The sequence below is a fragment of the Rhipicephalus microplus genome, chromosome 9 (genome assembly GCF_043290135.1).
Source record: "Rhipicephalus microplus isolate Deutch F79 chromosome 9, USDA_Rmic, whole genome shotgun sequence".
Lineage (NCBI taxonomy): Eukaryota > Metazoa > Arthropoda > Arachnida > Ixodida > Ixodidae > Rhipicephalus > Rhipicephalus microplus.
Genome location: NC_134708.1, coordinates 54,912,476 through 54,927,982, shown reverse-complemented (window position 1 = coordinate 54,927,982; position 15,507 = coordinate 54,912,476). Strand labels below are relative to the sequence as shown.

At 44.1% G+C, this 15,507-nt stretch overlaps 1 protein-coding gene across 1 annotated transcript in view; it reads left to right on the top strand.

The window, feature by feature from the left end:
* The window catches only part of LOC119165058 (protein tyrosine phosphatase domain-containing protein 1), a 126,541-nt gene that overhangs the window by 76,647 nt on the left and 34,387 nt on the right, over positions 1-15,507 (top strand). The window contains exon 4 of the mRNA XM_075873678.1: positions 582-697. Coding sequence (XP_075729793.1) covers positions 582-697 — 116 coding nt within the window. The remainder of the gene's footprint in view (positions 1-581; positions 698-15,507) is intronic.

The following is a 15,507-nucleotide window of genomic DNA, read 5'->3' as shown; positions in this document are numbered from 1 at the left end:
AGGAGAGAGGGTGAGTATAGGAGAGAAAACAGGGGGGTGGGGACGCGCATGCGCAGCGGAGCGCAGGTGCCACTGGATCGAGCTCATAAAGTGCTTCGTATTTAAAAACCAATCAACTGCCTCCTGCGCATTATGTTTACAAAATAGATCAGAAGCAACTGAGGGCATGTTCAAATTTCAGGTGATAGCTGTACTTAAGTTGTGAGGGGTTTCACTCATGTGTTTTCATGTATCGGTGCAAGATAAAACTTGGTATTCTTCTGCGGCTAAACTTTCGTTTAAAATGAGCGCTCATACTGTGTAGTCATTCTCGAGGATCTTGTCTGTTTTGCAGTCCTAAATAACAACACGGGACAATGCAAACTCGCACAGTTATATGCGTTTTACACGTCCATTATTATTTGTAAGAACAGGGCAGACAAAGTGTATGAACGAAGCTTTGTCGGTCGTTATCACCAACATGTCTTTCCACACATTTTTTGGGGGGATCTGATCTTTTCCTCCATCATTTTTTTTCTCACTGCACGCACTCAACGCCTTTGGGCGCCCCGTTTCCATGACGACGGATGGACTATGCACAGCCACGGCATTAGGTCCGTCTTCAACCTGCAGCTGCCGGGAGAGCACGCCCACTGCGGCAACCCTCTCGAAAGTGGAGGCTTCTCATACGACCCACAAGACTTCATGGACAATGGAGGTACGTGTATAAATATGTGCCACCTGATGGCGCTTCACAAGCCCTCCTCCCCTCCCAATTTAAATGACGTTACTGAAGTTCTCTGCTCTTGCTGACTTTAAAGCAAGTATTCTTTGTATTTTAAAATGGTTAGAACGTGTGCTTCTTAGCATGGCTTCACAACAACAGTGCCCACCAACTGTATACAAGCGTTCACTCGTATATATGCATTTATAATCCATACCAGTTACCTCAAGCAGGCGGCCCGTACACCTTTCGATATAGCGACGCATCCCGCTCATGAACGTTTTCACCCTGATTAAACAAAAATTCTTTGTATCATTACGAGCTCCGCAGATGTGGTCGGTTTTAAGGATATGTTCTCGTGAGGCGCCCGATGCAGTCACTATGTGTAGAAACATAACACTGGAACGGAAACTCTACAGTTCTTAGTCAGTGCCCCGATAGGAGTCACTCAGAAGATGAGTGTCGACATGTTTCTCGATACCTGACGTCAGAAACCCAACAGAAATGACCGATACAAGAGATATGAGAAAGGCCTCTTTTCAAATTGGCAGCGTAAGCTGACTGCTTGTTCAAGCACCTTCCCTACCTCCCTCGCCCATTCCTCCTACAACTCGCCTCCCGTAGAAACTGTACCGGCACTTGCAGGACGAATTTCGTGACCGCAGTCTGCTAGTTGAGGTGCAGGATAAAAAAAAGCTGAGATAGTCGGTACTTGTTCATTATTGTGCAAACACGCACAACAGCGGAAGAGACAGGAGACACGAAAACTGTTCTGCGCATGTCCAGTTCAGTGTGCGTGTTTGCACGCCATGTCCTTTTTCAGAATGAGCTGAGGTGAGTTCGAGCCCGTGATGCATATACCAACACGAGCTTGGATGTCCGCGTGTAAAATAATACACGCCGCGTAGTAAGATCTCTCACGCACGCCGTGGGGCTCCAGGGCTGCCGACTATCACTAGAAGGCACACACACACACACACACACACACACACACACACACACACACACACACACACACACACACACACACACACACACACACACACGCACACACACACACACACACACACACACACGCACACACACACACACACACACACACACACACACACACACACACACACACACACACACACACACACACACACACGCACACACACACACACACACACACACACACACACGCAACGAGCGTGCCTTGTTGTTCGGTGGCACGAGTGCCAGTTAAAACGCGGGACCGGCCACGTGTTTTCACGGAGATTTTATGCGCAGCTATCTGACAGCTGTGTGGAGCGGCAGTGCGCCTCTGTGCCCCTACGCTAACTTTGCAAAAGTTATGGTTCCCCCTGAGAACAAAAAAAGAAAAAGGATTGTTGCAGAGAGTCATGCAGAAAAAGACGTTACAGCTCCGCTAACGTGAAACTTGGGAAGAAGCGAAGAAGCATGCAGTGTGCCCAGGTGTTTACCACAGCAAAATTTTTGTTCTAAAAATTTACGATTTTGATTGATATGTGGGGTTTAACGTCCCAAAACCGCCATATGGTTATGAGAGACGCCGTAGTGGAGGGCTCCGGAAATTTCGACCACCTGGGGTTCTTTAACATGCACCCAAATCTGAGCACACGGGCCTACAACATTTTCGCCTCTATCGGAAATTCAGCCGCCGCAGCCGGAATTCAATCGCGCGACCTGCGGGTCAGCAGCCGAGTACCTTAGCCACTAGACTACCGCGGCGGGGCGCTACAGCGTCTTTGCACAGTGGATCGTGTCCGCAGCTATCCACGAAAGCACTCGGTGGTAATTGTTATTCGCATCGTTCCACTGCTCGTTGGACACTGCACTGAAGACGTTCACCAACGCTAAAACGCACCCAACAATTTCACGCACAACAGAGAACGCAAGCAAGCACAGAACACTAAAACATTGGAAGGGGTCTGTCTTCGCAGAACGATATTTACGAGTGGGCCTTGCCAAGTGTACCCATGTAGTGCAAGGGTTGCACTGAGTAATAACAGCATGGGCGAAGGGCTCTAGAAAAAAGATTTTTCGTAATAATAAAAACCATCATAAATTGTTTGTTCATTACACCTACATATTATTGTTGGGGAATAGAAATATCATTTGTGAAACCTATTGATTGCTTTGACTTTAAATCAAACGTCGTTTTTCTATTAGTGCTTGTTTCCTACACACACACACACACACACACATAGTCGCGCTTCAATCGCAGCTCCCATAATTTCCCATGCTGAGGTCGCTGGCAATAGCTTGTAACCGCTTTTCGCCCTAGCTTTCGCGACCTGCGTTTAGAAGAAGTGGTTAACGATTTACATCCCTTGGTACTGTACTATAGGATAGCTGAAAGCCGTCCCCCGTACTAGAAAGCCAAATAAAGCTGCTCAGTTTTGTTTAAGCACAATTGTCCTACTGTGTTTACAATAAGTGTTGAACGATTTTGAGTACTTGGTACTCAACTATGGGAGAGCAGTAAGCTGTCCCTAAATAAGTAGGTTAACCACGTAAGTAACACAAGTTTTGACATTACAGTTTACTACAGCTCCAATTACTACTGATCCACTCCCACATTATTACTTTTTATATATATTTTCAAGAGATACATGTCCTTGTCTCTGGTTTTAGATAAGAAACCTGGCCATCTTGATAAATGGCTTAAGGCAGTCGGACGCTGCTGCTACGCCAGTGACAACGCATTTAAGCAGTAACGACGAGCCTTTAACTCGCACTATACACAGTACGAACCACTGGCGAGTAATGGGATGAAACCAATTTTTGAGGCGCATAACCATTTACGTGGGACCCATTATACCATGCCGACAAGCCGAGTAGCAAAGGTGCTTCGCCCCTTGAGAGATTGGGAGTTTCCTCTTTTTTTGTAATTCTTGCGACTCACATAATTTTCTTTAGGACTCGCGTTAGCTCTGAGAAATCTGATGTTAATTTCACCACCACGTTTTCATTACTAGGGGAGAAAGGCAAGATCAAAGTTGCAATGTTAAATTACGTGCCTAAAACATCTGCGACGTCACGGATTTTGAAATGTGTCTGCAGCATTTTGGCGACGGAGTCTCAACTAATCATCCTAGAACTTGGCATATTTAGTTTATAGCCCCATCAGAGGTCCGTGCGCACTTCGTATTCACTGATTAGGAATTACGGGGGCCTTAGGAGACGCCATAAAAATCAATGACGTCATGTTGTTCGATGCGGGAATTTCAAGGTGCACCCGCCGCTTTTTGCGTCTTTTCTCTCTCACCAACCATCTCGCAGGAAGCATGGTGATTTCGGAATTGTGAAAGAACAATTTACTAACGACAAAAATAATTATTTTTGTTAGTTTTCGAGAAAAACAATTATTTTTGTTAGTTTTCATTTAAAGACTTGTATACGTGGCAAGTCATGACTGACCGAGAGAGTATAACAGGTCAGTTCGGTTTTCTAAAACGGTCGGCTCAGATTAGAACAGTTTTCACCTGAAGGAACGAATCAAGAAGGATGTAGTGGCGAAAACGACACGACAAGAGCTGGGTCATTATCACGAGGCACTTGGAAATTTGTGACGACGCCATGACGTATCGGTGTTGTGGAACAATAACTGCATTTGCAAAAATGGTAGTTTATCCTCTGTTACGTTTCTTACAGATTAGCTTAGCCTTTTACTCTAACATATTGCTACGTACCAGTGGCATAGTGATCAACAAGACGAAGAAGAGGACGAGAGCAGAGAGACTGGCGCGAGCTGTTCGTATTGGCAGCTCAACTCAACTAGCCAGGTATAAATACATATATTCTCTCAAGTCTATGCCTTCTGGGTCTGTCTTCCCCGTAAGAATATTGCTGCCAAAGTTTCGACGAGAACTCGGATTCAGTATATCACGTGACGTAGAAACGTCATTAATTAGTTGAGGGGTGGATTTAGCCTTTATTTAAGTGGTGGGGTAGGCTTGAGGCTGCCAGCGCACGCGCTATAATTATTTAGTACGTAGGTTATTTCCCCCATTGCCTCCGCGATTAGCTCCGACAGTGCGCCGCGCACCGCCGAAGCTCAGCGGGGATGCTGTGCTTCTATACTCCATTTCATACATCAGGTGCAACGCTGCGGAGGCCAGCGAGACTTCTTGCAATGAATGCGTTCGCACTAAGAAATAGTGCGATGATTTTCCCATCTGAGGCATGCTTTTGTTTCATCTTTTGTCTTAATAAGGAATAAACATGCTTTGGTTGTCGAAGGTAAAGACTAAGGAGGTTTAAAAAATATTGCTGGAGTGGAAGCTCCGGCAATGCTTTGCCATCAGTAGTGAAGCCAGCTTTTGCCCTTCAAAGATCTCAGAAACATGCTATTTTCTGGTGATGCCCACCTACAGAGATCAAGTGGCTTTCATTTGTTGGTCTCAATGCTACGTTGATTTGAATTTAAAAGATAGTTGTTTCCGAAGAAATAATCCGCAGATACTAGTATTGGTGTCTTAATTTTCAATAAAATTTGGCTTGAATTTCAGGCTTACTAAAGGAAACTACTAACACAAGGGCGCACTATGAGCACTATGCGACCCTAAGAGGTTGTCACGTTAAGTTCGTTGGGCGTGCGAAGAAAACGCTCCCAGTCGCCGAACGCCAACTACTCATTATGCCCCTAGTAAGATGGCTGCCCCAGCCGCCATCTTACGGTAGGCACGGCTACGCTTGTGGGCAAGAATTTACACTCCAGCATTTTTTTTTTCGCAAACCCTCTTGGTAAAGACGCCCCGTTATACAGCCGTCTGTTCTGGATCACTTAGCGTCTAAGCACGAGACGTGCGTAGTCAGACACCTTGGTGACTGAACTTCTTGCATAGCCTCCACAGCGTTGCACCTGATGTATGAAACGGAGTATGCGGAGCCTCAATCAACCAGCTCACCTTGGGCAAATCAACGATTCCCCTCCCAATCTCAATGAAGCAGCACACGAGGCGGCGCGAGAACTCTCCAACCGCGCCTCCCCGGGGATGCGTTCTACCGGTGAAGAGGATAACAGGGAAATTCTTACAACATATAACGAGCTCACTAAACATTTCTACCTTTCTAGAAGGATTTTCCCTCCACCTCACGAAAATATAACCCGGCCCCAAGCACTTACATTAAGGCTTTTGCAAACGCGGATGTACCCTACTTTGAAAATGTTTCACATCATGTACCCTGACCTATACCCAAGTAATATTTGTCCACATTGTGGGGAAATAGCTTCATTAGAACACATGCTCTGGCAGTGCACCAAATTCACTCATATATCAAACATCACCTCTGCCAGATGCTCTGGCAGTGAAGCGGCAATCCGCAGCTCATCTTTGGCAGATCAGCTCTGGGCTGTCCACCAAGCCCGCGAGGCGGCTGAGGAGCTTGGCATCTCAGTCCCCACGTGGGAGCTGCTGCCCGCAGCACAGTGATCTGTGTTTTGGAGGACCAAACAAAAGTTTATCCAATCCAATCCAATCCAATCCAATCAACTTCAAGTATGCCGACCTTTTCCCAAGTATCATCTGGGCATCGACCCGCAAATTTACGGAGCCAATACGTACATAAATTTAGCAAATCAACTGCAAAACGTTTGACGTCGCATAATCGAAAAAAAAGCTAGACTTATTGCGTAATACAAAAAATGGTGGCTTAAGCATTGACGTCCTTCAGAAATAATTTTCAGGTTTAAGACGGAAGGCTACAGTTAAAATACTGGGTACACACACCGAGTAAAACTGATTAGTGTATGGCTACGGTTTTTCATACAGGTTAACTTTGCAATCACATTCAGCTTCACATATGCCCGCTCACGGGACGGCTCTATGCTCTCCCATAGTAGAGTACCAAGTACTTTGAATCGTTAAGTACTTTTTCTGAACACCATCAATCGTTCACGTTTTAAATTATAAAGTGGCAGTGCCGTTGGCGTGGTCTGGCATCGGCGTAACTGATAGAGCAAACTAGTACCAAATGAGCCATCGAGTGCGAAAGAGAACGAACATGGAGCTTGTGTATATTACGAGCCACTGGCCTCAAACCTCGGTTTCTCCTTCCGTCACGCGCACTGACCCTTTGGTCGGAGCCACGGAGAAGTCGGAGCTGATGCGTATGCAGCGCTGGCGCGTGCACAGCGGCTGGCTTCGCTTGTCGGGAAGTTATTGAAGGTGTTGGACTTGGTTCGCGACGCCCGTATTTATTTATTCATTTATTTATTTATTTATTTATTTATTTATTTCATCTATTTATTTATTTATTTATTTATTTATTTATTTATTTATTTATTTATTTATTCGTCTATTTATTTATTTTATTTATGAATGATTTTCGCAGAGTGGGTTACATGAATTACATGAATGCTCAATATGCAGACGAACTAATTTTCAAACAGGAAGATAAAAACACACATAAACAAAAGTAAGCACAAAGCAACTCAATATATACAAAAATTCGAACGTTTGTGGGGACAGAGCTTAATCGACATGCTATTTTAAACACTGTTATTGAGGCTAGAAGAAAACAATGTTAAGGATGGCTGTAGAACTCCGGTGTTGGTTAGTTTGTTCCAGTCGTTTATAGTTCGTGGAAAGAATGAATATTTAAAGCAGTTGTTAGAGGTTGCATAGGGTGTTATTGTGCGCTCATGCCTTTGTCGAGTTGCATATCCGGACGAAAATGAAAGAACTTAAGAATTGTCTGTCTTCTAATGTCCCTTTAAGTTGATATAGAAATTTTAGTCTAGATAAGTGGTTTCTTTCTGTTAGTGTTGGTAGATTAGCTCGAGTTGAAAGTTCCGTAATTGAAGTGCGCCCGAAGCTGTTATAAATAAAACGAGGGGCCTTTTTTGTACTCTTTCTAGCTTGTTGATATTAGTTTTGGTAAAAGGGTCCCATATAATGGAAGCATAATCCAGAGTCGGTATAACTATTGTTTTATAAGCCAGAAGGCAGACGGAGGGGGTTGAGAGTTTCAATGCTCTTCTGAGGAAGAACAGTTTATGCATTGCAGTGTTAGTTACTGTATTAATGTGTTTCGTCCAATTCAGGTCATCTGTGATCCATAAGCCAAGATACTTGTAATGTGGGACTTGGGAAAGTTTAGTACGGGTAGTAGATTACTCGTATTCCAAAGGATTGTTTATTAGTTATTTGCATAAACACTGTTTTTTTTCGAAGTTAATAGCCATTTGCCATTCATCACACCAGGAGGACACTTTTTGTAGAGCATCATTTAACACGTGTTGGTCTGCGGAACAGCATATTTCGTTATAAAGTACACAGTCATCAGCGTAGAGTTTGATTTTAACAGGGATGCCATCAACAATATCATTAATAAACAGGAGAAAAAAGAAGTGGTCTTAGCTCTGAGCCCTGCGGAACGCCAGAGTTGACAAGCTGTCTATCCGAGCAGGAATCAGCAAAGACAACAAATTGTTCGCGTTTTGTGAGATATGCAGAAATCCAGTTAACTACTTGGGAACTATTGATTATTCTACCTATCTTATATACCAGTTTAGTGTGGAATACTTTATCAAAGGTTTTCGAGAAGTCCATAAAAATAACGTTGGTCTGTGTTCTACTATTTATTGATCTGGCAATGTCATGTATTGTTTCAACTAACTGAGTGTTTGTCGAATAACTTTTTCTAAAACCATGCTAGAATTTGGTAAGAACGTTATAGTTGTCTAGAAATTCGCAGATGTGATTGTAAATGATACGTTCCAGAATCTTGCATACCATACATGTTAATGAAATTGTACGATAGTTTTTAACGGACTTCTTATTTCCGGTCTTGTGAACTGGTTTAATTCTAGTGGCTCCCCAGTCTCTTGGTATTTCTCCATCTTGTAAGGACTTGCAAAAAATAACATGAAGATATTTTGACACCCACTCAGCGTACCTTTTCAAGAAGCTATTAGGAATGTCATCAGGCCCTGGTGATTTTTTGGCATGAAGCCTTAGCAGGAGATTAAATATACCACTTTCAGAAACAATGGCATCAGACATCGGTGGTAGGGATGCATGAAACACACACAGGTGATGTACCATTCTCTTGGGTGAAGACCGATTTAAAATGGTTGTTAAAGGCATGAGAAATTTTCGCACGCACTATCGTGAGCTAGGCAGCCATCAACTTCAAATGTATCACATTCAGTGGAGTGCATGTGGAGAAATCGAACGCGAAAATTTCTCTGGAGACGTGGTTATAAAGCTTGGTAATGATTCACCGTAATAGCGCTTTTTATCAGCCGCTACTTGGTCTTTAATTTGTAAAGAAAGTTTCGATATTTCTTGCATTTTAAATAATGTTCTGTTGTTTGTTAGCCCATTCTTTAAGCGTTTCAGTCGCCTTTTAGATCGCAGTGTCTCCCTCGAAATCCATGGGTTCTTACCCTTACATTTTTTTGTAATCTTGGGTATAAAACACTCGATACATTCATTCACAATCTGTTTACATCTGTCCCAAAAATGGTGTACATCACAAGTGCTATTGCAGAATTCGTCAAAATTAAAGGAAAGCAGGTCAATTATTGACACATCATCAGCAAGACAGAAATTCGGAAATGACAAAATTGGACGATTATTGTTTATATAAGTAGTAGCTAGGGTAAGCAACACGGCCTTGTGGTCTGAAATTCCCGGAACTACTTCGCAGTAACTTTTGGCACTAATGGATACTCTTACTAGAAAGAGATCTATAGTACTGATTTGAAATTTTCTTGGATTCTAGTGAAGTCTGTTACAATTTGAAATAGGTCAAAAGTGAACGCAATGTTTAGCATTGCTTCTCTCAAGTGATCATTGTGATTATTGAGCGAGAAATTCGGTCAGTCTATATTCGGCAAGTTAAAATCTCCAGCCAGAATAACTTTGTCACAAGGTTTTATACTCGAATGTAGATACTCCTTTAACGATTTCGACATGTTGATTGATATGTAGGGTTTAACGTCCCAAAACAACCATATGATTATGAGAGACGCCGTAGTGGAGGGCTCCGGAAATTTCGACCACCTGGGGTTCTTTAACGTGCGCCCAAATCTGAGCACACGGGCCTACAACATTTCCGCCTCCATCGGAAATGCAGCCGCCGCAGCCGGGATTCGAACCAATTTCAACATGTCAATAGACGAGTTAGGGGGGGGGGGTCTGTACGTGACTGCTATTACATATTTAACCTTACCATGGTACGCTTTGCAGAATATGCACTCAAAGTCAGTCAAGTCAGACATTCTCACTATACGCAAACGGTTTTTAAAAAGAATGTAAACACCTCCTCCTTTGCTGCCTCGGTTTTTTCGAATTATAGTATATCCGGCAGGAACGAATTCGCTGTCGTATATTGATTCATGTAGCCAATTCTCAGTGAGAACTGCGATGTCGGCTACACGTACCGTATTTCACTGCGCGGGCGTGCGTAACACTCGAGCTGTGGCAATATCTGTGGCAATATGTAACACATATAACCTTGCTACAACTGCGGATGGCCAGAACTTGAAACATAGTTGGCGTTGGCCCAACGTGGAGCTGCGCTCCGAATTCGATTTAGGTAGTGTACCGTAAACGTTGGTGAATTTCGAATGGCGTAGTGAGATCACTGTGTCAATTTAGGTAAGCTGCAGGAGACAATAGGGTGATGTACATGCGTTGAACGTATACGTCACATCCGGGAACGAGAGGGCCGAGAACCACCATGTTTCTTAACATATGCACCGGTCTGGAAGCATAGTCGGGAGCTTTGCAGCGGCGAGATCTGGTCTTCGGTCACGCTGCCGGCTTCTTCATGACTATTCGAGCCGTTTTTAAATGCCGAACAAGAAGTGTAATTTCTGCTTATGAAGGCAAGGCAGAGCCACGTGTTAAAATGTTTATTTTGCTCGCGAATATTACAAATAAGTGCGCGCGAACAAGGATCGATTGGCCAACACGCATTAATCAAGGTAACCTGAAGAAAGAGAAATGCATCCATGTCTGCAGTCATCACTTCATCACAGGTTATGGTATTTTCGAGTTATGTCCAGGTTAACCCCGCTTACTGACGTGACCACGTCGCTTTTGCTGAAAGTTACCTAGATTCTCAGAAATGTACATACGACCTTTTTACGGGTCCCGTGTTATTATACGAGTTCTAACTTGCAACATACGTAAACGTGCATTTTTACATAAGACAAGCCGCAAATTTAACGGACGACGCGAACTTCGACTGGGCACCGAGCCTACCACTGGACCACGGCTGTTATGACCGGACTGCTGCTGTAGCATCAGCGCGTTTTGAGCGCTCTAAGAAGCGACAGACCAACACGCTGGACGCAGTCGCAGAGAGCACGCCGTCCACGGCGTCAGGAACATTGCTGAAATTGCCCGCCATAGACACAGAACAAGAGCGTGATGAACCTTCACCAGTAGATCCTGTAGAAGCCCGTGCGTCTTGAGAAAGACGAAGTTTTACTTCGACCGTCCTCGCACAAACCCTGTCCTCGCACAAACTATGAATTTGAAACACTACGTTACCGCCTTCCAAGTGTGATGAACAAATGGAAACTAACAACTAATAATCTGCGTATATTGTCTAAAACTGAAATGTTAAATCGAATGTGCTGATTGTGTTGTAAATGAATGTTGGGTGATTTCTGTAATGGTTATTCAGTCTTTATTCTTTGATACATTGCTTTGTAATGAATATTTTTGTATGTATTTCAGAGTTGTCATTCTATTATTTGCTGTCATGGGCCACATGCATGTTTCTTTTTGTATTGTCGCTTTCCGCTGCCTGTAATTTTTGTAAGTTTGTAGTTTTTTTTTTCTGGGTGAAGGGGCCCGTCAAGCTGTGAAATGCAGCTTTTTTCCTTTCGCACTAAACCACGCATACAGTGTATATTGGTGTACTTGTCACGTGGTTAAATAAACTCAAACTCAAACTCAAACCGTAACGTGAAATAGCATCGTAACTAACCTCGCTTAGAACGATGACACGCTGTGGTGGAAGCTGCTTTGCTGCTATGCTCTTCACCCATCCGATGGCGAAGTATAACTGTGGGCGTCCAGTGACTCGTAAGCCTTCATTTTTTTTTTCGCAGCGTGACATGCCTTGTCGAAAGCATCAAATAGTTTACGATGTCACCGTGTGTCCCGGAAAGCAGCAGATCGATGTACGGTGCAGCAGTCTAACCGATGCGCAGTTCGTACGTACGGGTCGATGTGATCGCACATTTCAAATTTTGCTCGGTAACGTACACAAGTCGGCCCCACAAGCTCTTCAAAATACAACGGGCAAAACGCGCGCAAGTTTTTTTTTTCACCATATTGCTCTTAATGACGCCGACAAGCTCCGACGCGGCAGTGAACTGCACGCACAGGCCAACTGAATGTTGACAAAACCCGAAATGACGTGACGTGCAAACCATATACATAAATCAGCGGCATTTGATCCTTACTACATCAACTATCATATCAGAAGCTTGCGGTATTGAAAATCTGTATGTGTTAATGTATTAACAGCGTAAGTGTCCAGCACTGAAACCTTAAGTAAACAGTGCGCTCATGTTTCGAAAATGACATAGCGAAAAGAAAAGTTTGTACAGTAAACAGAGTTCCTAAACAGACACCAAATATGAATTCTGTTTGCTACGTGTCTGGTGAAGCTGATGAATGCACAAAAAAAAAGGCAATATATCCACGAGGTGAATGATGGAGAGTGGGGCGAAGCATCCGTCCGTCCATTCGTTCTTGCTTCCGTCCGTCTATGCATCCGTCTGTGTGACCGTCCGTGCGTCCATCCAGCCGTCCGTGCGTGCGTCTGTTCGTGCGTCCGCACGTCCATCTGTGCGTCCATCCATGCGTTCGTCCATGCATCCGCCCCTGCGTCCGTCCATGCGTCCATCCGTACGTGCAGCCATCCATTTGTCCGTCCATGCATCTGTCTGTGTGTCCACTCGTCCATCTAGTCAACACTCCAAGTACCACCATCTCGCATCTTTTCATTATATCTTCCGCACATAGAAGCACCGCCATCCAGCGGACATTCCAAGGACTAAACGAGAGGTTGCACACGCACACTTTCTTACGGCTTGCGCTTCGTGTCTACATCCCACCATTATCCACCTCGAGTTCATGGTATATACTAGTTCACTATATTCATAGCACTGCGGCCCAACGCTCGCTAAACCTTTCTAAAACCAACGAGAGTATGGCCAGCGAGTGTAACATCCCTGCGTTCGTCCATGCATCCGCCCCTGCGTCCGTCCATGCGTCCTTCCGTCCGTGCAGCCATCTGTGCGTCCGTCAATGCATCTGTCTGTGTGTCCGTTCGTCCATCTATTCAACACTCCAAGTACCACCATCTCGCATCTTTTCATCATATATTCCGCATATAGAAGCACCGCCATCCAGTGGACATTCCAAGGACTAAACGAGAGATGGCACACGCACACTTTCTTACGGCTCGGGCTTCGTGTCTACTTCCCACCTTTAACCACCACGAGTTCAGGGTGTAAACAAGTTCACTGTATTCATGCCACTGCGGCCCCACGCTCGCTAAACCTTTCTAAAACCAAGGAGGTTACGCCCAGCGAGTATAACGTAGCAACCCTTTCTTGTCAGATAGTGCTCATTGTACATGCCAATGGCTGCTAATGGGGAACGACAGACAGGAGAATTCGGCTTTTAGTTAACGCACACGCTGCGAATTTTTTATTGTTCAACAACGCCCAGGAGAAATCTCCCGCCGGCACCACCTTGCAGGTTAAAGCGTAAGACATGTTACGCGCTATTACGAGGGACGAACGGATGCCGCTGTAAGAAGCTTCGCCCCTAAAAAGCTAATTCTCTAAAGCAGCTTTCAAGAATGGTCCAATAGCTTCTGTCATGTAGTGGGACAGCTTTCTGCGCTCCCATAATAGAGTACCAAATACTCTAAATCGTTAAACATTTTTTCTAAGCACAATTCTCTAAGCCGACCAAGACAACTAAAGGTTGCATCTTCGTACCCATTCTGATAGATATCACTCCTAAACCCACTCACGTCGGCATTACAGTGCTCACTGGAGCATTCCTTCGGTTATCTTTGTGCTTTATCCTGCTCGCGAAGCAGATCACACAGTCCACGTAAAAAGAAGCAAGTGGTTGAGATATGCACCGCCAGATGGCGCAATAGTCCCAGCAGCTCTCAATCTTTCACTGAGTTCAATGAACAATTTTTCACTAATTATACTGATGGTTAATTGGCCATTATCTTAGGAGAATTCGTACCGCGATATAGTATGTATCCAGAATAACTACTAACTTCAACCAGAACCATTAATTTCAGGAGGCTTTAGATGAAGGGAAACCAGAAAAAAAAAAAAAAAACACTCGACCGGTTGCGCTCGGCAGGTGAACATGAGTCTCATTCGTCGCTCATTTCAGTTAAGCTTTTCGGTCCTGGTGTTCCAGATTCCGGACTATTCATGAAATTCGCTCTAGGACCCCGGGAATGAAACCACAATTGCTAGTTCTAGGTAGAATATCTCTTCAGGAATACTCACTGCGATTAACACCGAGATTGGGACATTGTTGCCGAGCTGGGGGGTAACAAATACGAACAAGCTTAACTACAGTCGCGGGAGACGCTGAGGCGTGTAGAAACACTGTGTTTTCGTAAACATATTTCTGTGTGGATTGCATTTCCCGCGCTGTGGTTTCCGGATAATGCGTATACGTCGCTTCTCCAGCAAATGCATGAAGTAAAGATAGGAGTATTAAATAAGTGATTTTTTTAGAAATTTCACATCGACTGAGGCGTGGTGGCCTAATATGACACCGAGTTTTTAAACACATAAATACTTGCACTACTGGCTCAAGCTGGCTCAATGTTTTGTGGCTTTCTGAGATCCTAACTATATTATGGTAATACGCACGAGAATTCTCTGGTGTAGCTCTGAATAATAGGGCTAAAAAGAGAAATGAACTTCATAGGGATCGCTTGTGTAATTCCGAGAAGTGAAGTGAACGCTAGGCTGGAAAGTCAGTGAAGAAAGAACGGTAGTCAATTTTGCCCTACATAATTATTTGCACACACAAAGCTGGAGTAATACGAGGAAATAGTCAATACTAGAGTTACTGTAGACTAATTTTAGCAGTGAATTTACGAGCCTGTTTTCAAACACCACTATAGCAACAGCGCATATCGGAGGAGCTGATGCTCAGGCCTGAAGTGAACTCGTCATATAGAACTGGACTGCAGCGAGCTGTATTAAGATATAAAGCTATCACAGAGGGCTCCCTGGGCACTGCCATATATAGTTCTCTTCTGGCTGGGCTATATTGGGGTGTCTCCAAAAAGCACTACCGAGGTTGTGAGGTCAGCCTTTGTACACTCGTGGTGCAGTACAGAAATATAGTGTTTTTTCCTTCCAGTGAAAGTATCTACAGTCACCTCTATTAAAGTTCATTGCCGGGCAGTGACACACTCATAACGTCGATAGCCATCAATATGAAGCATATCACCGGTAAAAACAGTGAGCGGCTCAGCTGCATAGCTCTGTTCTCTAACCGCAATTCTGTTACCTAAAGGTCGCATATAAAGTAACTCTAGCCAATATGAACCACCCTTTAGCAATTTTTAAAGAATATCAACAATAGTCATTGTTGCCTATATTCTGGCTGAAGTGATCCCAAACTAGCCGACTCGGACCATCTATTAGCCGACACTAGCCGGTGGTAAGGAGTGCTGGTGATGTCCAAGTAAAAACGATAGTCCTTAATCACCTGATCTAGCGGGAAGCATTTTAAGGCTTCAGAACTCTAGAGAACGGTATGTTT